Source organism: Lasioglossum baleicum, chromosome 16 (genome assembly GCF_051020765.1).
Source record: "Lasioglossum baleicum chromosome 16, iyLasBale1, whole genome shotgun sequence".
Lineage (NCBI taxonomy): Eukaryota > Metazoa > Arthropoda > Insecta > Hymenoptera > Halictidae > Lasioglossum > Lasioglossum baleicum.
In genome coordinates, this window is record NC_134944.1 from 10045552 (window position 1) to 10071105 (window position 25554).

A 25554-nucleotide genomic window follows, 5' to 3' on the forward strand; every position below is an offset into this window, starting at 1 on the left:
AGTAACATGTATTTCTCTATTGCATTTGTCTGAACAAGACTACCTCCTTTCACTTGCCCAATCATGTGTGTTTCTATATTCCATTTGTCCGATCATAGACTGACTCATTCCACTTCCCCAATCATGTGTGTTTCTCTCTTCTATTTGTCTGGCCATAGACTTACCCATTTCACTTGTCCAATCATGTGTGTTTCTCTATTCCATTTGTCCGACCATAGACTTACCCATTTCACTTGCCCAATCATGTGTGTTCCTCTATTCCATTTGTCCGACCATAGACTGACTCATTCCACCTGCCTGGTACCACACGTATTTCTGTATTGTACTTGTCTGACTATAAACTGCTCTATTCCACTTACGCAGTAGCATGGTCATTCTGATTACATGCAACTCCATTCTACTTTTTCATCAGGTCTTATGTAATTGTATTTCATTGAACATACACATACCTCCGTGGTACTTGTCTGATCGTATACCAACCTATTCCACTTTGTCGCATATTCTTTTTCCTGTTCCCCTTCTCTAGCTATAGATTGTGCCTATTCCATTTGTCTGGCATAAAGACATCTTTTCTCGTCTGACCATAAATCGTCCCCATTCCACTTGCCTGCTCGCATGTATTTCCTTGTACTACTTATTTGACAATAAGGTCTCTGTCCCAATTCTTCTTGTCAGACGGTAGACCATTTCATTCCTCTTGTCTGGTCATAAATCTTTCGCTGTTCTTTTTCCTCTTCTTGACCATAGGATAGTCTCCATTTAATTCGTCTGACCTTAAACCAACCTACTCTACTTTTCTGGTAATGGGTATTCCCTTGTTCTGTTTATACAGATTTAAAACGAGCTTGCTTTGATTCTTAAATTACTGGGTCGGAACGAAAGATTCGTGGCGTTTTTAAATTAAAATTCAAAGATAAAATATAAGATATTTATTCAATAATATATTTCATGTTCTCTTCTACTAGTGTTTACCGTTTTCAGGTAATTTACGTTATGGAATAAACCTGTGAATAAATATCTTAATATAATCTCTAAATTTTAATTTATAAGCACTACCAACTTTCACCCCCCTTTTTTATGACTATAGATTATAACTATATTTAGTTAAGGAAATTGTCTTAATTTGTTATTTATTTGCCTAACTGAGGTATTGCATTATTATTCTTGTCTTAATTTTTCTTTTCCTATTATACCATCATCCCTATCATCCCCCGTTTTTGATGACTATAGATTATAACTATATTTAGTTAAGAAACTTGTCTTAACTTGTTATTTATTTGTCTAACTAAAGTGTTGCATTATTGTTCTTGTCTTAATTTTTCTTTTCGTAATATACCATCATCCCTATTCTAATTGTTTGAATATTTACAGCTCCTTTTCACTTGGATAGCCCTGTTTACCGTTTATGACAATAACGTTCATATTCCACATGTCTGACAAATGGATTACCTGATCTACTTTTTCGTCCACATGCCAGTCCACCTGTTTAAACTCAAGTTTTTCTTTATTTTACTTCAGCTAGTCTGACCATACACCGACCATACTACGTTCTATTCATATACTAGTTCTCCCTGTGTGACTATAAATTGTTCCTATTCCACTTATCGGTCAAAAGGACTTCTCCATTCTACTTGCCTGATCACAGATTACCCTATTTCACTTGTCTAGGCATACATTTTTCCCCTGCTCTACATATCTGACTATAAATCGTCGCTATGGCGCTTGCCTGACCAAAGGTCGTCCCTATTCCACTTGTACGATCATAGATTGTCTAATCTTATTATCATGTTGATACATTGAATCCAATGGTCAATTTCTATGCTAAAACTGGTGTCAGTGTGTCTTCTCACCCATGGTGATGCTTCCAACATGTCGAAAAACAATTCCAAAAGATAAATGCTTTCATCCTCAACACAAACATTAATGAAAATACACAATTTTTAATAAATTACGTAACCATATATTAGCTACTTTATACAACAAATTATCAAGGTACAATAAAAATTTTCGTACACGTAGTATATTTATTGCCGTAGTCACTATTCAGAGGCAGCAATAGACAATTAAATAAACTGAAAGGGGACAATGATTTCCATGATTTTTCACAATATACAGGATGTCCTGGAATTGATGGTGTACAACACAGTGTACAACAAATAAGTTGAAAATATATAATAAAAAGTTTCTTCATCCGAAGCTTTGTTTCCGAGAAAATCGAGTTTGTTCGTCGGGTCTTTAAACTCGATTTTCTCGAAAACAAAGCTTGAGACGAAAAAATGTTATCCCTTTCTTTCGACTATTTTCTCCACCATCAACACTGGGACACACCATACAGGGTGTTCATTTAAAAACTTTCCAGCCGAATATCTCGAAAAGTATGAAAGATATTAAAAAAGTGTAAAACACGTGTTCAAAGATTTCGAGGGGAAAAGAGGAGGGCAGTACAGTTTTTTATTTGGGTGGCGTCTTCAAGCTCATTTGAAGGTCAACTTTGTTTTTTCAAATGGATCAATGGTTCAGGAGTTATGCTTGCTTAAAGTTGAGCAATCTGCGGTGTTTTTGATAGGTAAGGCGCCGCCATATTCGTTTGTAGTGACGACCGCGAGCCGCTTACTTTGCCCCCCCCCCCCGACCTAATCACCAACCAACTACCACCTAGCGGCTCTGCTACAAACCAATATGGCGGCGCCCTTACCAGTCACAAGACACTGAAAAATGCTCAACTTTAAGCGACCATAATTCCTCAACTATTGATCCTAGAGGATCGAAACTTCGATCGGCATCCGCGCCGGCTACAAATCTACTGGATTACATACCTCGTATCATAATCGTCGGAGAAAGGTACTAATTGTTAGTCCGGTAAAGTAAAGTTTATACAATTACGTTTTATTGTAATGAAATTGTTAATCAAGTAAGTTTACGTGTTACATGGACTTTAACGTCAATTTTCAAGGTTCATTTTTGTCCCACGGTTTCTTCGAAAAAGTCTGTCAAGCTCAATTTCGCACAAAACTTCTTCAACTTTTTTTAAGTCTAGAATCACGCTTATAATTTCTCGACACCCCCTGTACGTGCCTCATCAGGGTGCAAAGGGTTAAGTAGCAAGAAAAGAATTTCCCGATTTCTCTTCCGTAAGGGAACAGTGTCAGCCAGAAGTTCAATCAATTTCCTCGGGGCCATAAATTTCGGTGAAGCGTCTCTTCTCGCCTCGAATCGCTCATTTACATGATTCGACGTTGTTCGAGTCCGGTCGAACACGAGGACACGTTTCGGGCACGCGCGTGCCGGTTAAACGCATCGTTCACGCCGTCGGTTATTACGCCGTTAACGATTCTTTTTTCTTCGAGAACCGTACTTTATTTACCTCCGTCGAACAACGGTCGCAAGAGGTTTCTTTCCCGATCGTGGAAACTGGTCGGCGTGCCGTCGTTCCGGGTAATCGCCGTTAATACGTTGTATTCTTTCGTGGTCGTGACTTTTTCGTTGCGGAGGAGTACGCCGCGACGCGTACGAGCAGAGCGTGATCCAGTTCGAAGTATGTGTTCCCCGGCAAAGAGAGCAGATACTTATCGAGGCGATTACCGTTATTGCACGAACGTGCCCCTGTACCAGCCACTGGCATAACCCCCGAGAGCTTTCCCGGACTTCGGGGCCACTTACAAACTTGCGCGAGACGTTTTCAATGGAGATAAATGAAAATGAGTTCCTTCACCCTGCCGCGCGACGCACCGCCACCGTGCCTCGTTCAATATGTATCAGCCGAATATTAACTCCGCCGATTGCTACCGATACAGTAAGACAGAGTCGCCGGATGAGGGGTGGGAGCACGAATTGAGGGGAAGAAGTTATCTCCTCTTTGCCAGTACCGGATTAGTTACGTGACATTCTCATACGTGCACGACGGACGCGAGATGCGTCACGTGACCGCGGCGGAAGCGTGGGGGAACAGCGTCGTGGAAGGGGAAGGTAGAGTGGGGACACATGTCTTAATCTGGTGATTCTCCTCCTAGGTTAATCTGACAATTATTGAAATTATAAAGTTGCTTACATGGAAATTGATTCGATTTTCTTTATCGAAGCACATATCGTAATCAAAATTGCACAGAATCTAAATAAATAGAGCCTTGTCATTTTTCTAAGATGAAACATTTTAATCGTTTTTAGTGCTCGGTAGGTGTAGCGTTAATACTGTGAGATTATTTACGAAAAGAAAATTATGGAAGAATTGTTGTGTATAAGTGAAAAGTCGTGTGTAACTTTATTAATGAGGGCCTATATCGAAAATGAAAAAGAAACGTTTTGTAGACCCATGTCATTTATATATATTTGATATAATAAATATCCTAAAATGTGTTCCTTGTTGTTAGCACTAGAAAAATTGTTTGATTTAAAACAGCGAATATTGTAACTCATGAATTCTTTTTCTTTCAGGGCCTTCTACCAATATGCCAAGGTCATCAACAATTTTTCAATTGACGTTGGTGTTTTGTTCAATGAATTTCTACACCATGACCTTCAGATGACCTCGAACGGAAAAATCACACAGCTTTAAGAGAGGTAAACAAATCATTATTCTTTATGTTGTCCTCTGTGTTCACTTTTCTGTAATTTATCATTTCATGTGGTGTCGTAGCACATAACAAGACCAGTTCCTTGAACTTCTACACCGTGACCTTGAGATGACCTTGAACGAAATAATCGCACCAGTTTAAAAGAGGTAAACTGTTTTGTTAATTTTTCTGAAGATTATGATTTCATGTTTCGTTAATATTCATGGATTATCGTACTGCTAATTCATTTCTATATTTAAAGAGACTAAAACTAATTATGTATACTGCAGAACACGAATGACCAACCTGCCCAATAACAAATCGATAATAGAATCAATTCGAAGAAAATTGATTTCCATATCGTCAATACTGTTTTGGGGAAAAAATCTATGAAAACCGCTTGCTAATTCTCGCAATAAAATTGCGAAAATGCATTTATCCGTCGATATAAAATATTCCATCTCTCCAGTGGCCCCGAACACTTTTCCAGCATTTCCGTTCATCTAGTTCGTCGGCCGTTTAAATTATGCATTATGGGTGGCGAAGGATAGAAAGCAATTTGGTTAATTACATTTTTATTACAAACGGCGAAATACGTCTGAAAAACCGTGTCGGTGGCAGGCGCGTCCGTGCGTCAAAGTATCCTCCGGAGACGAGTGCCGCGGAAGTAGCGCGAAATTGCCCCCGCCGCGGAATATAAATTAATTTGTTAAGATCTCGTCTCCTCCGGGCGCGCGCGGGGATCTCCGGACGGTGTTAATGTTTGGGCAACATTACTTGCCGCTCCCCAGACGGCGATCTTTTCCGGCCCTATGAAAATTTATGTTGACGATTTTTATTTGAATTAGAATTTACGACCCCGACCGTCGTCGGTCATGACCCGGTTTCTACCCGCAGCCTATGGAAATGGAGAGAGACTCGTGGAAATGCTGCGTACCAAAAAGAAACAAAACGTTGCATTCCGCGCACAATGGATGCATCGCGTGCATGATACACTGAATCGATTAATTAACGTGTTGAACACCGTGTCCCCCAGATTTAAGGAACAGAACTATTTGTTCGGTTTCAAAAATTAATTTCTGCGATAATATAAACGTGAGCCAATGATACTTGAATGAATTGTACTATCTCTACTGTCTAAACAATATTTTATATCCAGAATAACATTCTGTACATTTTTGTAAATTATTTGATCTTTAACTTCATTACTAAGGGTTGATATCCTCAAGAGAAAAATGAATTTTGGCGATACTGTACACATGGGCCCACGATATCTGAATCAATTGAACTATTTCTTCTTTCTAAACAATATTTTATACCTAGAATAACATTCTGTAAATTTTTGTAAATTATTTGATCTTTAACCTCATTACCAAGGGGTGATAACCTCAAGGGAAAAATGAATTTTGGCGATACTGTACACATGGGCCCACGATATCCGAATCAATTGTATTATTACTTCTTTCTAAACAATATTTTATATCTAGAATAACATTCTGTAAATTTTTTCATCTTTAACCTCATTACTAAGGGTTGATCGTCAAGGGAAAAATTAATTTTTGTGTTAATATAAACATCGGCCTACGATATTTGAATTAATAGTACTATTTCTGCTATCTCAAAATTATTTTAAACCTATTTCACCCTGTACATTTTTTTTATATTCAAACGCAATACTAAGAGTTGAATCCTCAAGGGAAAAATTAATTTTTGCAATAATATAAACATGGGCCAATGATACTTAAATCAATTGTACTATTTCTGCTGTCTAAACAATATTTTGTACCTATAACATTCTGTAAATTTTTGAACTCTATCCTCATTACTAAGGGTTGCTATCCTCAAGGGACACATCACCTACCACGAAGAGCGTTCTTTCCAGAACTCTTAAATATATCTCACGAATAAAAATATAATCGGTAGATATTCTTATTTTATAGATTTTGTTCAGAATTTTTGGTGAATTATTTAATAATTTTAATCTTTTCTGCACACCCCCCTTTGAATGGCACCTACCAAAAAAGAGGAACGGTCTATCACGTATCTTTTTGTGTAAAAATTTTAGAATTACAAATTGGAACAGTACTGGGTATTACACATCTGAATTGTTCAATTTTTATTTATTAAATTACATCGTTCACGAATTGAACGATATTTTATTGCTTACTTCCTTGTACAACGCCGAAGATATGGAATATGATTTCAAAAATATACATACTTAACGTATCCTTTCTTTCCCGGACAAGTTTTCATAAAATATTCATGCGATTGAAACCTCCTCGTGAATAACAAGAAAACTGTGCAACCCTCGCACGAAAACAGCGACGTGGCAAGTCGATACTGCGCCATTTTTGTCCCCTATCAGAATTTTTATTATACATAGATCGAACTTGCTTCTCCAATATAAAATATTATCTCATAATTAGACTTGGAATATTTGTGCGAAGTAAAAATTCACTTTGACAATTGTAAAACACAAACGCTAAGTATTTTTGTTATAAATGCATCGATTTTTTGCATTTATAACAAAAATGAGTAGGCGAAACATGAAAGAGTATAAAGCTAAACGAAATGTAAGACTATCAACATAACATTATAATCGATTTCTTAAAATTAATTAAAGGTAGAAATGAATGTCTATTTGTTTCCAGCGACCTCTAAATAAAGAAGAACATTTTTATTTTATACGAAGACCGACTGGCTAATAATGACCAACGAATGTGCCTCAGCATCAACACTCATCTCACACATACCAACATCTCCATAAACGGCCTCACTTAGGCACAAAACGATGCTGGTACAAATTTGTCGAGGAGGAGTCGGCCGAAGGACGCGAACGACGGAGGTACACGCGTTATTACGTCTTTCATGAGAGTCAAATAACGGGGCAGAGGGTGGCTGAACCAGTGAGGAGGAGGAGGAGGAGTTGGTGGGGAAGAAACGCGGGGGTGGAGAAGGCCAGAGCCGTAGCGGGCAATATGTTCCGAAATTGTTTTACTCCGACCGGGAGCAAAGAGAAGATAAAAATGTTCCGTCGTAGGTACGTCGCGCTGCTTCCTGCCCTGCCGAGCGCCGCGGAGTAACTTTTGCGGGATGTGATGTGGAAAATTGGATTCAAGTTTGGGGCGGTGTGTAGCCAGAACGGGACAGTGCGGACCGGGATGGAGAAAGAAGAGAGGGGTCGAAAAACCGGGGACGGCGAGGGGCAAGTATAAGAAGAGACGCGGGAAACTCGAGGAAACCGGGAGACCAAGGAGAAGCCAGAACGAGAGAGAGCACTTCTGTTCTCTAGCTAGCTTCCTAGCGAGAGGGAGCAAGAGGAAGCAAGTGGGAGTAAGGGAGAGCAAGTAGGAGGATGTTGGAGTAAGGAAGAGCTAGTAGGACCAAGTAGGAGCAAGTAGGAGGATGTTGGAGCAAGGGAGAGCTAGTAGGAGCAAGTAGGAGGATGTTGGAGCAAGGGAGAGCTAGTAGGACCAAGTAGGAGCAAGATGAAGGATGTTGGAGCGAGGGAGAGCAGGTAGGACCAAGTAGGAGCAAGAGAAAGGATGTTGGAGCAAGAAGTAGCAAGTAGGAGCAAGAGGAAGCAAGTAAGAGCAAGCAGGAGCAAGGAGGAGGATGTTGGAGCAAAAGAGAGCAAGTAGGACCAAGTAGGAGCGAGGAGGAGAATATTGGAGCGAGGGAGAGCATGTAGGACCAAGTAGGAGCAAGAGAAAGGATGTTGGAGTAAGCAGTAGCAAGCAGGAGCAAGAGGAAGCAGGATAGAGAGTAGACGGTGCTTAGAATAGAGGACATAGGACAGAAAGAAGTGGGAGCAAGAGGAGCCTAAAATAGGAGGAGCAGGACTGAGAGATGTAGGAGCAAGAGGAAGCCCTGAATAGAAGATACAGGACAGGGAGAAGTGAGAGCAAGAAGGATCCTGGAATAAAAAGTAGGACATAGAGACGAGGGAGAAAGAGGGAGCCTAGAATAGATGGAGAGACAGCAAGAAGGGGCCTAGACGAGGGAAAGCGAGAGCTAACAATAAAGAAAGATGGGGCCTAGAATGGAGCAAGCAAAACACAGAGAAGCGGGAGTTTAAACTAGAGGAAGAGGGAGCCCCCAGAATGGGGGGAGCAAGACAGAAAGAACGGAGAAGAGCAGAGCAAAGTCACGAAGAAAAGGACAGCTTCCGAGCAAGGACACGTTCCTCTTATTGTATCCTCGGACTCTTACTCTCCTTCCTTCCTTCCTTCAGTCCGTCTACCTTCCCAATCTGTTTTCCTGGTCCCACCTGTTTTCTTCGTTCCTCTTTCTCGTTTCCTCGATACACACGCGGGTCCCCAGCTCAGTGTGAGCTACCGGTATCCCCTGCACGTACACGTAAGAGACCACGCTTCACGGGCCGACCTTACTTCTCGTGTCTCGTCTACGATTTTCAACTCGACGAAGCGGTTCGACCGAGTAATTCCCTAGTGGCCGGAAACAGAATCTCTCTTTCTCTCTTTGGCTTTCTCTCGTTGGCTCGCTTTCTCTCTCCTTCGAACGGGTCCGCTCGCAGCTGTGTCTCCGCCACCGACGTCCAAACACTTTCCGATGTCGCTTCCTTCCTCCTGATGCTTCGCTCACGTTCCTATGCCGATTCTTGTTTCGCGATCTGTACAGGGTGTCAAGAAATCATGTGTAAAAACCGGTACAGCGTGATACCACTTTTTCAAGGTCAAAGTGTGAGACCTCCTAAACGGCATGGCCACACAGTAACGGGCCTAAAGATATCAATGAAGCCACTTTGCCACATATCTTGAGGAGACGAGGCCAAACATAATATTAAAAATCGTTCAAAATCAAATACATGTTTCGTAAGCTGTCTTCAACTATGCAAAGGACCTTGGAAGAATACATAGTTCCATTTAAAACAGGAAACTTGAACACCTCTTAAATTATTAACATAAAATAACATTGATCTGTGCCAAAAGGATTTTACTGTATGTTAATTTTATTTTTATTATGTAATTTTTAATTTACATTTAAGACGTTTTTAAATAGTCTTGAAATAATCAGATTTTTATAATTATGTAGGACGCGCAGTATATAACGTACTCTGCCGATGCGTTCTGATGAACGTGTGTGGATTTGCTGGGAAAAAAGGAACAACCCCGAGGAAACCATTCCAGGCCTTCAAAGTTAAAAGATTAAATAAAGAAAAGGAAGCACGATGCAGGTTCATGCTCAGAGGAGAAAAAAGATGAAGCCTGCTTCTTTCGCAATGAGTTTCGCTCACATCAGCATCAAGCGACGGCTGCGTATAGTATGTGTATTGCATGCCAGGTAATATATGTCCATGAATCCTTCAGAAATGTACAGCAAGAGGATTTCTTTGTTATTTTCGTATATACATAGAACATAATATTTTTATACGTATCTAAGTAAAAATTAATTCAGTAGAAGGATTTCTACATAGCATTTTACAGGTTTCGAAACTTAGTGAGAGTCAGCAAGACTTTCAAAATAATTCTGTAAGTTTTCATATAGACTTATTATCAACTGTGTTGTCTTCTTTTAAAAATCTCATTGAACCAGACATTTTTTGGTCTTCACAATAATAGTAATCGTTACCCAGAGATGATTTAATTTATTTTTACAATTCAATTTGCAATAGGCCATTTGATGAAAATACTTCGTGCCAATTCATGGGGGGTAGTAATGAGGTGACGAACAAAATCAGGTGTTCCCTTAATTTCTCTAATCCTCTTCAATTGAAAATTCTGAAAAAAATCAGGCACACTTTAGCAATTAGAATGCACATCTATGAATTTTTTCAGAATTTTCAGCTTCGAAGTGGAGTTTTAAAAAATAAAACAAAATCGTAGAAGTTATGAAATACGAAGTTTATATTGTTCCAGTTTCAGCATCTTGTTATAGTTGTTAACATACAATTTTTTCAGATATGTAATCAGGAGTAAAGATTAAAAATTGATTCCAGAATGATCATATAGTTTGGCAGAACAAACGTAAAGTGGAATACGTCTGCAGGTGAAATGAATCAAACGAATGAAACTGTTTCGGCTTCAACTTTATTTGGAAATGCCGGGGCGCCGGGATCGCCCAGATTTGAGCGCGCGGAGGACAGAGAACGTGAAGGAGAGAAAATACGAAGACACTCGCGAGAATAGCCTGGTTCGATTGAGTATAACGAATCACTTTATTGGCGCGAGAATACAGAACTCGGATGATCGTTGAGCGTGATGTGTCGCGAGGTATGAATCCTCCGACGCAGGAGGATCCTTAAATAGCCATCGCTTTGGCCGATATGGTGTCACGCGATTGGCGTGGATCGCTTACCGAATCGATTGTTTCGGGATTCAAAGCAAGGTGATTTACGGTCGATGCGAGACGTTACGAACGCGACTTCGAAACAATAACAGCGGGCTTTACGCACCGCTGAATCGATGGAAAACCAAATGTCGTACGGTGTTTATCCGTGTCTCGCATCGACCGGTAAACTCCTTACTTTGAATCCCGAACAGAAACCATATCAACAATTGAAATATCCAGAGCCCTTTAAATCTGGAATACCTCTAGAATCCGTACCTTTTGGAAAGCCGTTAAAAAAGGTGAACACTTCTGAATGGAAAAAGCGCGGGCGAGCCCTTAATTCACGCGACCCGTATCGGGTTGTGAAACAGTCGTCCGGAGACCCGGTGCAACGATGTAACAATCCGGCGTGCTGTTAAAGGACAGCGGCGTAAAACGAAATCGATAAACGCGCGGATAATGTGTCGAACCGACGGATAATGGAACCGGTACTCTTTCACTGTCCATTAGAAGTCTGAAAGTGACGACTGCGAGCGGATTCATCCTGGTACGTCCGTCGGATACGTCGATACCTGTCGCTATTGAATTTACATCGATCAGCGACGGTGCAAACCAGATTTCAATCCACGATGGGCCACGCGGAAAGAAAAAGAAGATCCTAGTCGCACCGGTTGCAGGTGCCAGCCAGCAGAGCCGAGCAGAGCCGACGGCACGTCCGAAACGCGATGCCACTTTGTAACCGTTGAAAACGCCGATACGACGGTCGAACGCAGTCGAATATTTTATTTAAGGCGAGTTTACACTCCTACACTCTGGACGTACATCCACGATGAATGTGAAAGATGAAAATCCGGGTATTTATGCTTCGAATGCACAATTCACTGGTCAAAAGCCGTCAGAATCGTCGACGGACATTTTCGAACTTCTCTGAGAAATATACAGACAGTGATCAAATTATTATTAATTTAAAGTAACTGTTCAACTTCAATATCAATATGATTATACGAAACTTATCGAGAGAGAGAGAATGTTAAACTAACAAAATAGTCTTTTAAATATTGCTAAGAAAACTTCACTCTCTTACTAATAACTTTATTTATTTAATAATTACGAATATAGCCTTTCACTAATTATTCAACTTCAATATTAACCCGTTGCCCTACGATTTATTTTACGGTTTCGGTGATTAGAACTTATTTTGTAGTTGGTAATTTCCTAAAAAAGAAAATTTATATCTGTTGTATATACCTATAATAACTATACATTAACAAAATATTCATTTAAATATTGCTAAGAAAATTTCAGTCGTTTACTAATAACTTTATTTATTTAATAATTACAAATATACCCTTTCACTAATTATTCAACTTCAATATTAACCCCTTGCCCAACGATTTATTTTACGGTTTCAGTGATTAGAACATTTTTTGTAGTTCGTAATTTCCTAAAAAAGGAGAGAATTTATATCTGTTGTATACCTGCATGTTCTCTAATAACTGTACATTAACAAAACCAAAATAGAATCTCATCTCGGTTTAAAGGAAATTAATAACGTACATATTTATTAGACTCTGTTCTGAATCTTCAACACGAGGCTGACACGATATTGTGGACAAGAGGTTAATATGATTATTAAAATCATATTGACTGTTTTACTAACTTACTTATTTAATAATTACTTACAAACATATCCTCTCGTTCTAGAACTAAGGTGTGTCGAGCGAGTACAACATTAAAAGAAGACGAGGGGATGGCGATCTCGTTTATGTCGGAGCAAAACTGGAAAAAATCAGTGTGTGCAGAAGTATTTCGCACTAAGCCTACCGAGCACAAACAGCGATTGAAATGTTTCAGATTGTGAAAAACACAAGGCTCTATTTATGCCACACCTCCACGTGGTCCTCTCCTGGATTTTCAACGTAAACCTACTGAGCACAAAAAGTAGGGTTGCCAGAATGTTTTATCCAAATATAGAAGAAGTAGTGAAAACTGCAATTATGTATATATGAGATAGGCTCAAAATATAGGAGTTCGAGTAAAAGAGGTACACAGCACATTTTAAACTTTTTTATTCAAACAAAGATTTTTTAAAATTCAAATATGATATAGGAGATCAAGTTCAAATATAGAAGACTCATATCAAATATAGAAGATTTAGCAACTCTAACAAAAAGCGATTGAGAAGTTTCAGGTTATAAAAATCACAAGGCTCCACTTATTTATATTTTGTGCAATCACAATATGTACTTGGACAAAGTAATTTATCGAATGAATTTCCATGTAAGCAGCTTCATAATCTCAATGATCGTAAAATGATAAATGTAAAATCGGTTATTTGACTGGCAGTGGTAGGTTTAATGTTAATCTTCATCAAAGCATGTCTCACTGCGAATAATAACAACGACGTAAATCAAGCTGGTGATATCTGGTGAGACACGTTGTGTATTCAAAGTGAAAAGTCTAAATTCGCCTTTAGCTGTCGCACGTGACCCGGAGGGGGGTGGTGGGGGAGGGAGCGTGTGATATTCCAGTTATCGGAATACGTCTGACCGATGTAATACACCCGAGGAGAATTTACTGTCCGGCCGATGAAACAGCGATAGGTTTGGGGTCGGCCGTAGATGGGTCGTGCGACAAGCCGGCAACGGAGGGATCAATGGACCACGGAATTTTTCGAAACGTCGTTAAATCCCCCGTGTCAGCAGGGCTCCGGAATCGATTCCTCGGCAGTGAGCCTGCGGCTATTTCTGGTATCGAGGATATCGAGCTCTCTCGCTGGCCGGAGTAAGCGACTTAGCCGTTCGCCGACGACGAAACAAGCTTCGCCGTCGTCGCTGTGAGATTCTGTTTTAGACCGGCTTTCCGTGCGACCATCGCATCGTCGCACAGTTTAGGTTCCCGCTGCTGTCTGCCCGGGTACCGATATCGCACACTGAATCCTTAAACTAGCCGAGGAAAGCTGGAAATCTTCGGGCGGTTGGCCTCTTGAAACGGCACTGATAAGGACAATAAGGACGATAAGGACAATACGGAGAGAGAAGGTTGGAGGGGGTTGATTGGAAACTGGACGACGATTACCAGACTCTGGATTTTATGCGTTCATAAGAAAAACAAGATTGTTCTTGAACTAGAAACACAGACACCAGCCTGACCGCTTCGGAATCTGACCAATTCTGAAGGAGACACAAACGGATGAAATGGGACACTTCATCTAGTTCTTAACTTTGGATAACTAACAAGGGAACAGAAATTTAAAACATGATGAAACTTTGGGAATATATACAGGGTGCTCTGCTGTAGGTGGGAGAATATTTATGGGGTGGTTCTCCATGACAAGATAAAACGACAATGAAGAATGAAAAAATTGCTATTTCGGCTTCATTTTTCAGTTGTTAACACTAGGTTTACGGGACCTTCTTAATTTGCGATTATTAAGATTGTAAAGATGCTTCACTGAGGAATTATTTATCAAAATTTCTTGGCTTATGTATTATTGGAAAAATGGCCAAAAATTTTGATAGACACGTACTTGTTATATTCACAAAATACTGTGAAATAATTATTTCTAGAGCTCCGTAAGCCTAATGTTAACAATTAAAAATGCGGCAACCCGACCAACAGAGGTGTACGCTGCGTACGTCATAGAGGCTGCTCACCTTGGCGCGCCTCTATGACGTGCGCAACGTACACCTCTGTTGGTCGGGTTGCCGTATTTTAGGCGGATTTTTAATTCTTAATATATTCGTCTTATATTGTCATGGCCTGTACATACTCGATATTTTTGTTGTCCAAATTCATACCGGGGGATTTATTTTGGGGGGTGAAATCGACCTATTTAATAAGGACTACCGTCTAGGAAGACATTTATCACTTGTTTATTTAATTAAAAAATAAAATTGACCGCTTGGACCACCTCGAAAAGTCCTACAAAATCAAAGTGATTTTGTTAACGGATTTAGTCAATGTGGTAATGGATTCAGTTAATGGTAATGGATTCAATTAATGGTAATTGATTCAGTTAATGGATATTACACGAGTATGTACTATGTACATATTGTACATTGATTTCGTGATGCGTCTGAGACAGTCAATTTGTTAATGAAGTCTCTGAACAACACTACAGTCCTCCCACCACTGTTCTATGGGGGATGGTGTCGGTGGTTAAGAAATTCAATTACTTTAGATGCGTGGATGGTTATCAATGAGCATCGCGACTCGATCGAGGCGATCGAAAGGGTGCGAACGGGAATTCAAGGAAGAGTGGTTCTCGAGTATTGCTCGCGAAGGAATGAAAGTCGGCCATGTCAGAGTTTACGCCGCATCATTTCGCGCTCGCTTTAACTTCCTCGATTGAATCATGAGTAGTTCTCCCTTTTCTTCGGGGATTCTTCCTGAAGGGGGTTGCTCTTCGGGTTTTGGCTCGGAAGGGAGGGTCAAATGGAATAGGTGTGGCTGGTCTGTTGTTCGGGAAGGAGCTATAGGCCAGGCAATTCCGGTCTACCCCCATTCAACATAATACCGGCTCAAGGGAAGCGAAGAAATAGGAAAATTGGGGGCTGCTATAGACGTCATCGATGGGAAACTTACTGTCCCTTTAATCTTTCACCCTTCCACGATCCGGCTGTTCAGCGCAGAAGTTCATTTCGATACCTCGTTCAATTATTTTTCTTTTTTAACCCTTAAACCTTAGCACCCGAGTGGCGATTCTGAGGCGCCACTAAAAATTGCTGTACCATTATTCAAAATATTGCTTACATTACTAAATATGTCAGTATCTAATCAATTACTAAACACTTAAGTACTGTGTGAGGTATTATATCAATTTCATGTTCATACAAAGAATAGAATTAATACAGAATGGAATTATTCTAGGTCGAAAGAGATGTTTAATTTTCCAGTTAAAATAGGGTCCGAGTGCAAAGGATTAACACTCGAGTATTAACTCAGAGTCACCACTAAAAATTGGAAAAGGATTAGTCATTTCGTCACAAATAAATACCGACAGTATTGTTTGGACAGCGGGGTAGATTATAAATTCGATGTCTAACATATGTGTAGAGCATTATTAAGGAGCACGAATTTTTTCGCTGCAGTTCTATTCTCCTCTAAATCTTCGCTACAGTTGAATTTGCAGTGGAGGTCAGTTTTAATCGCGACTGCTCTTTTTTCCGAGTCTCGTGAAATTTTTGCACATCAACGTTTTTTCACAAGGAATGCTTGAAACTCGTGAACGAGCTGGCGAAAATTCGTGGAAAACGTTGGTCTCATCTTTCGCGGGCTTTTTCCCGCAGTCCATCATTGCGGAGTTCCTTTATTTTTCGCGAAACATGAGCTCACATTTAAAGTGCACAGGAATTGTTTTTTTTAACACCGAAATCGACAAATACTATTAGATCAGTCACGAACATGCATTTAAACAATACGGTTTATTAATTGAGGCAACTGATTATATAACTAAACTGTGGATTTTATGCATTTATTATAGAAGTGGGTTGATAAAGTTTAAAATTAAAACCAGAGAAATATTAAGACGATTCGAAGATGACTAGAATTAAGAAATAATTAATATGATTATATATTTATATAATATAATATTTATGTATATAATATGATTAAAAATTTTTATTTTGTATAAAAATATGCAGTCTTTGTAACACCATTACGATCTTATTAGTTTATGCAATTTGCAATTTTTGTAGACAAATTTTAAGAAAGTTGATTGAAATAAAATCTTGTTTTCAGTGGTAGTAGCCTTTGTACATCTGAAATAAATTAAAATTGTACTAAATCTCCTGTCGAATTTTATATTGTATCATTTTTTGAAAATTTTGTGAAACTGCAAATGCATAAACATCCATAGTCTGGTAATTAGTTGGTCCTCATAACCGATTACGATGTCAAGGTCATCATTCTGAACAACTTTATCCTACAAATATATTACCGCCGCTCGGCTTTAGTTTTTTAAATATTCGCAGAAAACTATTAGGGTTTTTCTTTCAATTTCATTTCTGATGTTCACTCACAATTTATTCTAATTCATTTTAATTCGTTTCAGATCTACAAAGGCTACCACCACCGAAAACAAGATTTCAGAACATTTCAGAACAAGTCTACGAACATTGCAAATTGCATAAATATGCGTGGTGTAATAATTACCGAAACAGAAGGTCAGTATAATATCAAAAAACACATAGCATTTTATGTTGAAAGTAGAAACTCTGAAAAACTTTCTAGAATTAATTAGCTGTAATTAGTAATTAGCTGGTCCTCATAACCGATTTCTCGGCTTTAGTTTTTTAAATATTCGCAGAAAACTATTAGGATTTTTCTTTGAATTTCATTTCTGATATTCACTCACAATTTATTCTAATTCATTTTAATTCATTTCAGGCTACCACCACCGAAAACAAGATTTCAGAACAAGTCTACGAACATTGCAAATTGCATAAACATGCGTAGTGTAATAATTACCAAAACAGAAGGTCAGTATGGTATCGAAAAACACATAGCATTTTACGTTGAAAGTAGAAACTCTGAAAAACTTTCTAGAACTCCTTCGATCCCGTTGTTTACCCTGAAACACGTTCTTTCGCAGTGATTGTAGGTCAGGCGAACCGACGGTGCACGTTGTCCGGGTCATGGGGAGGGGAGCTCGGCAAGGATCCGAATTTAATTAAGCTAATTAAATTCCGGATGCGCGTGCGTTTTCTCATAGCTGCGAGAGCCAGGGCTTTGGATAACGTGTAACAAGTGGATGGGGTCGACGAAATTAAGCGGAAACGAAGAGCATGCCAGTACAATAACTCTGGTGGGGATGAGCGGGGAGAGTTGGGAGAAGGAGAGAAATGATATTTATTCATATTCTGTAATACGATCCTATGGACGCGGGACGTCCGCTGGTAGTAGAATTCCAATATTTACGAGCTCGGTAATCTAATTTAAACGCAATTCCTTCGGCGCAGCCCGGGTTTTAAACGCCGCGGCATTTCTACGGATTTGTAGATGTACACGACGAAAAAACTTTTCCAATTAGGCCGAGGTTTTTCTTTAATTTCGTTGATTGACCGTCGGTTGAAACCCTCGGACGTCCACAGGGGTCATCGACCAGTCTAGCCACGGATGGCGGGGAGGAAGGATCCATTTTCCTAATCACTCGAAGACGAGTCCGGGAACCGTGAACTCTCTCGCCAGTAGTGCGCCGCGCTGGTTCCACTGTCTACTGTCTATTAAAATGTAAATCCTGATCCCGTGGGGGGCAACAGGTGCGCGATATACACCGGCTCTGGCTCGGTCGGTCCTTTTGCGCTTCCTCCATCGGCGTTCTCCTCCTTTTTGCAACGTGGGAGCTCGTATCGCTTTTCCGGTTCCGGCCCGGCCTCTCGTCGACTTTTCGCTACGAGCCGGATCGGCAAGCGACAATTATCCGACGCGGCACGGTCCGGATACGGTTCGTGCTCCACGACACACAGAAAATCGGACAAAACTATTTTAGCGTTATTTATGGACTCAGGGTCCCAATGTATTAGGTCGTTGAATTCGTCTTAGGGCGGTAGACTCGGTAGCTCTTTGCTTTAGCAGGCTCAACATTTGTGCCTTTCTTCTATAAAATTATTATGGATTTTACTGTGTAATCCACTAGATTTGTACCCGGGGCGACTGCAGATCGAAGTTTCGATCCTGTACGGTCAATTGTTCCGGAGTTATGGTTGCTTAAAGTTGAGAATTCTTCAGTGTTTTTGACACTGAATGAGCAGAACCGCTAGATGGCAGCACGCCGCTTACCGAGCAGAAGAGCTAGATGGCAGCACGCCGCATCTGAGTGACAGACGCACACTTATCGAATCCAAGATACTCGGCAGAAAGTATTTCGCTTGTATCCCGGGTTTTTAGCCGAAACGAATAGAATAACTTATAAATAGATTCTAAAAACTTGGCGCGTGGCGATTGTAAGGTCGAGCCCACTTAATTACTCCGAGAGCATCGAAATGAAATGTTCGAACCAGCGAACCCGATTTTCTTCCCGCAGCGCGGTGAAATCGCTCGATGGACCGTCCATCGGCGAACGAATATGGAGTGATTGTTTAGCGCTCGTTATGAATATTTCGCGAGCGAGGCGTGAATCGTTTTAACCGTGAGATCGCGGGGCGACCGAGAAATTAGCCAAACGTTGTTCAACAGGTGCCTCTAGCGTTCGATTCGTTTTCGACGGCGGCCGCGACGGAGACGCTTAATAAAACGATAAAAAAGGAAAACCGCTTCTCGGAAAAATAGCCGAGAAAAACAAAAAAAAAGAAAGAACGAAGCAAAACACGACGGAAGATATGCTGGTGGCGGGGAAGGGGGTCGGAAAGTTTGCGGTCGAAGATTAACCGGCCGGTGGTCGCGCGTAATTTGCGAGAATGGTCTCGGCGTCGGGTGAACGACGTCGCGGTGGCCGTAAACGTTCCTCGAGCCATTAAAGGGCAACGTCTTGTGAAAATTCAGTTCGTTAACCGGGGGGACCGAACGACTGCCGACCGACCCACACTTTCAAGGAGTCTGGCTCGAGGAGAACCAGCTCCGCTGGTAGTTCCGGGTACTCACGTCGATCTCATCAAGGAACGTTTGTAGAGCGAGTAAGCTACTGCTTGGCCACCGAGACTGAGGCCGAGACCAAGACCAAACCACACCACACACCAGGCCACACGTTACTCACGGGCTCCTCGAAAAGGACTTGCTCGTTTTCACTCCCCCCGGCGCCCCTGCGCCAACCCCCCGCAGCCTCCCGCGCCAACAAACTCCAAGCTGGTCTCAAGACCGCCGCCAGCCACGGCTCCCTTTCCCGTCGAGACTGTTTATTCGAGAAACGGCACTTCGGAACGGGGCCAAAGGAACACGCCGTGCCGTTGCGAGGACGTACTTTCGTCGTTGAACTGGTAGGGGGTGGCCAAGGCGAACGGTCCAACGAGAAGGAGAAGGTATTAGAGGTCGAGCAGTCGGACCGTGAAGAGCTCCGTGCCTCTCTTCGTGTTGGCTGGTTGTTAGCGTCGAATGGAGAAGTTACAGATTGCCGTGGAAAGGGTCGCGTGCATCCCCCTCTCCACCGACATCAGCTACCACGACGTCCCCTACACCTTCAACCACACCCTCTTCCCTCCTCTACCCTTTCAACTCTCAAGACTGCCTCTCTTTCCAGCGTATTCTTCCGTCTTCGGCCCGTTCCTCCGCTTTTCCCAACCCCTCGTACCCTCTTGGTTAGGGTATAATTTGCGGTACGCGTTAAACCACCTCCGCCGGCTGCCTCCGCTCGAGCAACTTTATGTCGGGAGATTAGCTCCTCTTGCTCGCCCAGCGAGATTGCACCCCTTCGACTCTTTTATTTTGCCCTTTCTACACGACAGCCTGGAACGAACGATTCGACGACGAGGAATATGGGGACCTCGCCATTTTTATGGCGAGGTGATCGGTCGGCGGGCTGCCCCGGAGAAGGCGGCTGACTTCTCTGATTGTCCTGGGGTGAGTGATGCGACGATGTTGAATTTTCAGTTTCGTTCTTGTCCGCTCACATACACGGAACAACACTGCAATTTTTGTTTACGATATTAGACTGTTCGTGTGATTTTCAACGAAACAGCATTTGAACGTTAGATCGTGTATATTTTGTGAGATATACTAAAAGATAATGTGCACAATATGTCAGCGGGAGTAACAATCTGAGATTGCACTCTGCAATTTTTTTGATCTGTAATATTGGGTTGGCAAGAAAGTAATTTCGGTATATTTAGGTTAAATAAGAGCCGATTTTTTTTGTATTCAAGCAATGAACTTTAACAAGTAAGATATTATTCATTTTGTCCCATGATCTTTTGCCAAAAAGAATAAATAAGAAAACATCATATTGATTAAAGCTCATCGCTTGAATAAAAAATTGGGTTCTTCACTTCACCTTAAAATACCGAAATTATTATACTTTCTTGCCAACCCAATAGATCGTATTTAGAAATGTATTACAGAAAACTTAAATTGTTGGGGGTTACCTTTTCCTTCTGGGACCAAAAATTTTGCACTATTTTTTATACAATCTTGTAGAGTTTTAAGAGGAAACTCCGAAAATACAAGTTTTACAGCGCGGAGTTCGCTCCTTCAAAAGTTATGTGCCTGTAAAGTTGAGCGATTTCAAGTGTTTTTCAAAGGTAGGCCGCCGCCATATTGGTGTTTACTGAGCTGATCTGCTAGGTGGCGCCACAAGCATGTAGCAACAGCAATTCTACAGCGGTAATTCGAACGCCCGATAGTTACAATCAGAAAAAGTCGCAATTAATTAAACTCACGAGCACAGATTATTGCTCAAATTAAAAATCTCCCAGGTGAGCTTGATTCGCTTGTAATAAAATTAGAATATCAGGAACCTTTCCAATAAGATCTCATTTGGTTTTCAACAGCACACCCATAAAACAATACTTTTCACATTTCTTTTTAATAATCCATAATAAATCTTTAAATAAACTTCTATACCAAGAATACTCGCTACTAAATGCTTGTGCCGCCACCTAGCGGATCAGCTCAGTAAATACCAATATGGCGGCGCCCTTACCTGTGAAGAACACTTGAAATCGCTCAACTTTATAGACTCATAACTTTTGAAGGAACGAACTCCGCGCTTTAAATCTTGCATTTTTGGAGTTTTCACGTAAAAATCTACAGAATTGTATAAAACAAAGTGCACCATTTTTGCTTCCAGAAGGAAAAGAATAGTCTGATGAAGAGATAAGATACTGCTTACGTTTTTATAAATCATAATTTAAATATAGCAATTCAATTTAATAACAATAACAGTTAAATTACAATTCGAATACAGTATGCAATCAAAATTTCTCTGTAATGTTCAATTATACTCGAATGTATTGCAAAAAAAATTCATTTTGAACAATTACCTGCTTTTCTATAAATTGATAACCTCCAGATAAAAGAAGCTTATTTCCATGAAAATATTCAAGCATTGCAGAATTCAGTCTGTATTTTATAACCAATGAAAAGTAATAAAATGACGAATTAATTTCGCACGCGTTACATCATATAGCGATTTTGAACACGACAGCAAACAATGATCGATTCGACGTGTCGTCACATTCGTGTGTATTTTTTTACAGTGTGATTTCGTATAATTGAGATTTATCAATTTTCCTGCGAAAAATTGAACGCGATCATTCATTGCAATGGACGCTGTAATGTACCCTTACATTATGGTATAATAATTCAATTCTAATAATTTTGTTTTAATTTAATTTAACTGTTGACAGAAGCAAAACGAATACTATTTCGTTATTTCTTATAACTTGTCCATAAAAATGTGAATTCAATTCGCACACGTGGAATATAACGAAAAAAAATAATATTAATGTGTTTAAAATAATATAAAAGAGTGTTATTAAATTACTTAAATAATTTTACTGTATTATATTTTACCGCGACTCCATTCTGTCAGATATTCGATGAGGAAAATTGATTTCGGTTATTATAATAACGGGTGGCTGTCACTCAACGTTTAAACAAATCGCGAATCATGTTGAAATGTGTTTTAACAAATTAAAATTAATATGCGGATAATGATTGTGCTCCATTATTCGAAAATTTCATTATCGCAACACTTTTGCTTTTCTGGCATGTAATGTGAAGGGCTTTCGTGTAATATGAAGCACCGTGAGATATTGTATACTGATCGAACATTAATGGCTGGACCTCCATCAGGGCTACTATTCTGCCTACCTTATGATAAGCCCGAGGGTCAATATTGTGAACGCCTATATTATAATATAGGATAGATAGTATCCCCATAATCATTAATCATGTTTTATCCACCTTATTATTTGCGCACCTATCGCGTTTTTCACATCCTGTTGAAGTATCGTTATCGTCATTTTTATATTTTGAACAGTGGAGAGTTTTAAAATTCGCATCGTTATTAAAGATAGACAAATATTAATTATTTAATTTTTTATATAGGTCAATTATAATTATTTATGGCTCTGGCTCGATCATGTCGAACGTGCACGATGCAATTGAATGAGTCTGACAATATGAGTACACTATCAATTATGGACTTTTGTTTTTTTTATATTAATTTCATAGCTTTATCATTATAATGTCGCTGTGAATAACTAACATGTGATCAAACAATAAATTGCCAGTTAAAGAGAATTTTTATAATTCTTACCTTTTTCGTTTCTATAATTGTAAAGTCTCTTGTTAAACAATTCTTTTAGCAGCAGCAACACATTATTAGATAATTCTTGGTTGAATAGGGAATTTTGCACCAATTGTACCATAAATCATGAGATTGAAAAAATGAATTAGTACCGAGGTTCCCCCACTATCAATATATGTCGCCCAATTTCCGTAAAGGATATCCCATAACGTAAGCATTTCCCGCGAATTTATATTGTTGGGGTGTAGGTCATGTGAAGGTCATGTGAAGGTCATAGTGTACTAGGTCGTTGAACTCGTCTTGACATAAGCAACACGTAGTGCCATTTTAAAAAATGAAGGTGACCTGCATTTTTCATGAACGAATTTCTCAATTTTTTCAGTTGCACTTTCCAAAAACATTTTTTCATCTGGCTACCGGAAGTGCCCGAAAAATCGTGGCGACATTCACGCGTGTCACCCTGTATAAATGTATATCCAGTTCACGTTATTGTTCACGGCGATCGTGTGTGACAGAGGAATAATTTGAAAAAATGTTTTCAATGGCAACAGCTTTCGCGGCGGCAGCAGCAGCGCCCGGTTCCCAATGTTCCCGAACCCGTTAATGGGTTTCCGAGAGACGCAGCTCCGTGTCTCGTCGCGTCGGCCCCCGAGCCCCGGCAGAGAAATCGTTAAAGACACGCTAACGATATTTCTCGGTTACTTTGGCTGTATTTTCACAAAAAATATCTCGCCGGCGAGGATCGCTTAAAGACGCAATTTAATCGGGAACTTTACATTCCATTACGCCGAAGAAAAAGTACCGTATCGCCGGGGAAGTACGTTCCTCTCTGCGGCACCGTTCACGCTAACGTCGCGGCGCCTCTTCTTTCTCTCTACCGCAGAACGCTTTTTAAAAAGCTTCCTGTGTCCAGAGAGACCGCTCCCGCCCAGCACCGAGCTTCCCTTTGTAGCGATCCCCTCTCGAACTTTTACCGTCCTCGTCTTCGTCTGCGTCCTCGTCATCGGTAAATATTATATAATCAGCCCGAAAAACATTAAACAGGAAATTGCACTCCGGGAGAGAAAGATAACACACATTAAGATCTACAGTTTTCGTAACAAGAAAATCTCTATCCCCTTTTTAGTAGAAGAGTGGATAACAATATAGTTATTTGACAAAAATACATTGAGAAAGGACAAAGTAAAATATATATATATAAATAAATATAAAAAATACCGTTCAAATTACTAACTTTTCAACAGATCATTTTTCGAAATAGATATTTTCCGGAATTTCGAATAATTTGAAAAAAATATATTGAGAAAGGACAAAGTAAACAATATATATAAATAAATATTAGAAATACCGTTCAAATTACTAACTTTTCAACAGATCATTTTTCGAAATAGATATTTTCCGGAATTTCGAATAATTCGAAAAAAATACATTGAAAAAGGACAGAGTAAACAATATATATAAATAAATATAAAAAATACCGTTCAAATTACTAACTTTTCAACTGATCATTTTTCAAACTAGACATTTTCCGGAATTCGAATAATTTGAAAAAAATACATTGAGAAAGGCCCCACTGAACCATTTAACTTTGTCCTTCAGACATTTGACGGATCTTTAAGGACAACAAAGATATTTGAGGTGGCAACGTTAGGTGACTCACCCTGTATATTATTTTAGTTAAATTCGCCTAAAAGAAATTTTATATAATGAAATAACATATTGATAAATTAGTAGAAAAATTGCCGGACTCGACATAATTAATTTATATTTAATTTTATATTTAAACAACAAAAAATGGACTTACTAAATATTCGCGAATTTTCCTCGAAGCTTGGTTTTGTTTCTCAGGTCTTTTCTATCGGGGGTAGCTTGGCCGGGGGTCCCGTGGGACCCTCCTGGCATTAATAAATATGTCCGTCTACTTCGCCGGCCCATCTCTTATTGCTCGGCGAAGTGCACGGGGAAGAACGGCGCGGCCGAGAGAAAAAGCTTGAAACGAGGAATGTCAATAAGGGAACGGGAACCAGACAAACGGGAACGTCGAAGTTACTGTGAAAAATAGGGAATGTTCGACGCCGCCGGAATAATCGCGAATGAGGCGCCACGCCGCGCGCCGGTGGAGCTTGAAACACTGACGAGAGCGAATGTTTGGAAGGGAGAGCGAAGGAACCGGTGGAAGACTCCGAAGAAAGAAGATCATTCACTTTCTAGGGTAATAATAAGTCAACAGAAAAACGCCGGAACTTCTGTTTTTCGAATCTGTTGGTTAAGGAGATGATCTAGGTTACTGAGACATCCGTGTTTGCGGGATTTAGACCTTTAGGCCAAGCGAACACTGCGGTTCTTTGCCACGTAGGGGAAAGATTTTTCTGGAGAATGCTTGTGGCTTTGCTTGTGGCTTTGCTTGTTCGACGAATAAAGAGGAAAGGAGACAGGCAAAAAAGAGCGCTGCTGATATTCTTTCTCTTATTTTGCAAAGTGCACAAACGTCAGTTTGAGGAATTGAGAAACCTTTGAGTTTACAGGTTT

At 40.1% G+C, this 25554-nt stretch overlaps 1 protein-coding gene across 3 annotated transcripts in view; it reads left to right on the forward strand.

Moving 5' to 3' along the window:
- Nucleotides 1-25554, forward strand: part of LOC143216928 (uncharacterized) — a 112968-nt gene that overhangs the window by 77757 nt on the left and 9657 nt on the right. Inside the window, exons 3-10 of one of the 3 annotated variants that reach the window (XR_013010676.1) lie at nucleotides 4432-4557; nucleotides 4634-4717; nucleotides 7202-9511; nucleotides 9606-11632; nucleotides 12546-12885; nucleotides 16897-17008; nucleotides 17232-17323; nucleotides 17437-25237. Coding sequence is in view for 1 of the 3 variants with exons in the window: in XM_076440511.1 (XP_076296626.1) it covers nucleotides 12722-12782; nucleotides 16897-17008; nucleotides 17232-17323; nucleotides 17437-17588 (417 nt within the window). In the remaining 2 variants the exon portion in view is untranslated. The remainder of the gene's footprint in view (nucleotides 1-4431; nucleotides 4558-4633; nucleotides 4718-7201; nucleotides 9512-9605; nucleotides 11633-12545; nucleotides 12886-16896; nucleotides 17009-17231; nucleotides 17324-17436; nucleotides 25238-25554) is intronic. The other 2 variants (XM_076440511.1, XR_013010677.1) reach the window with 2 other exon arrangements.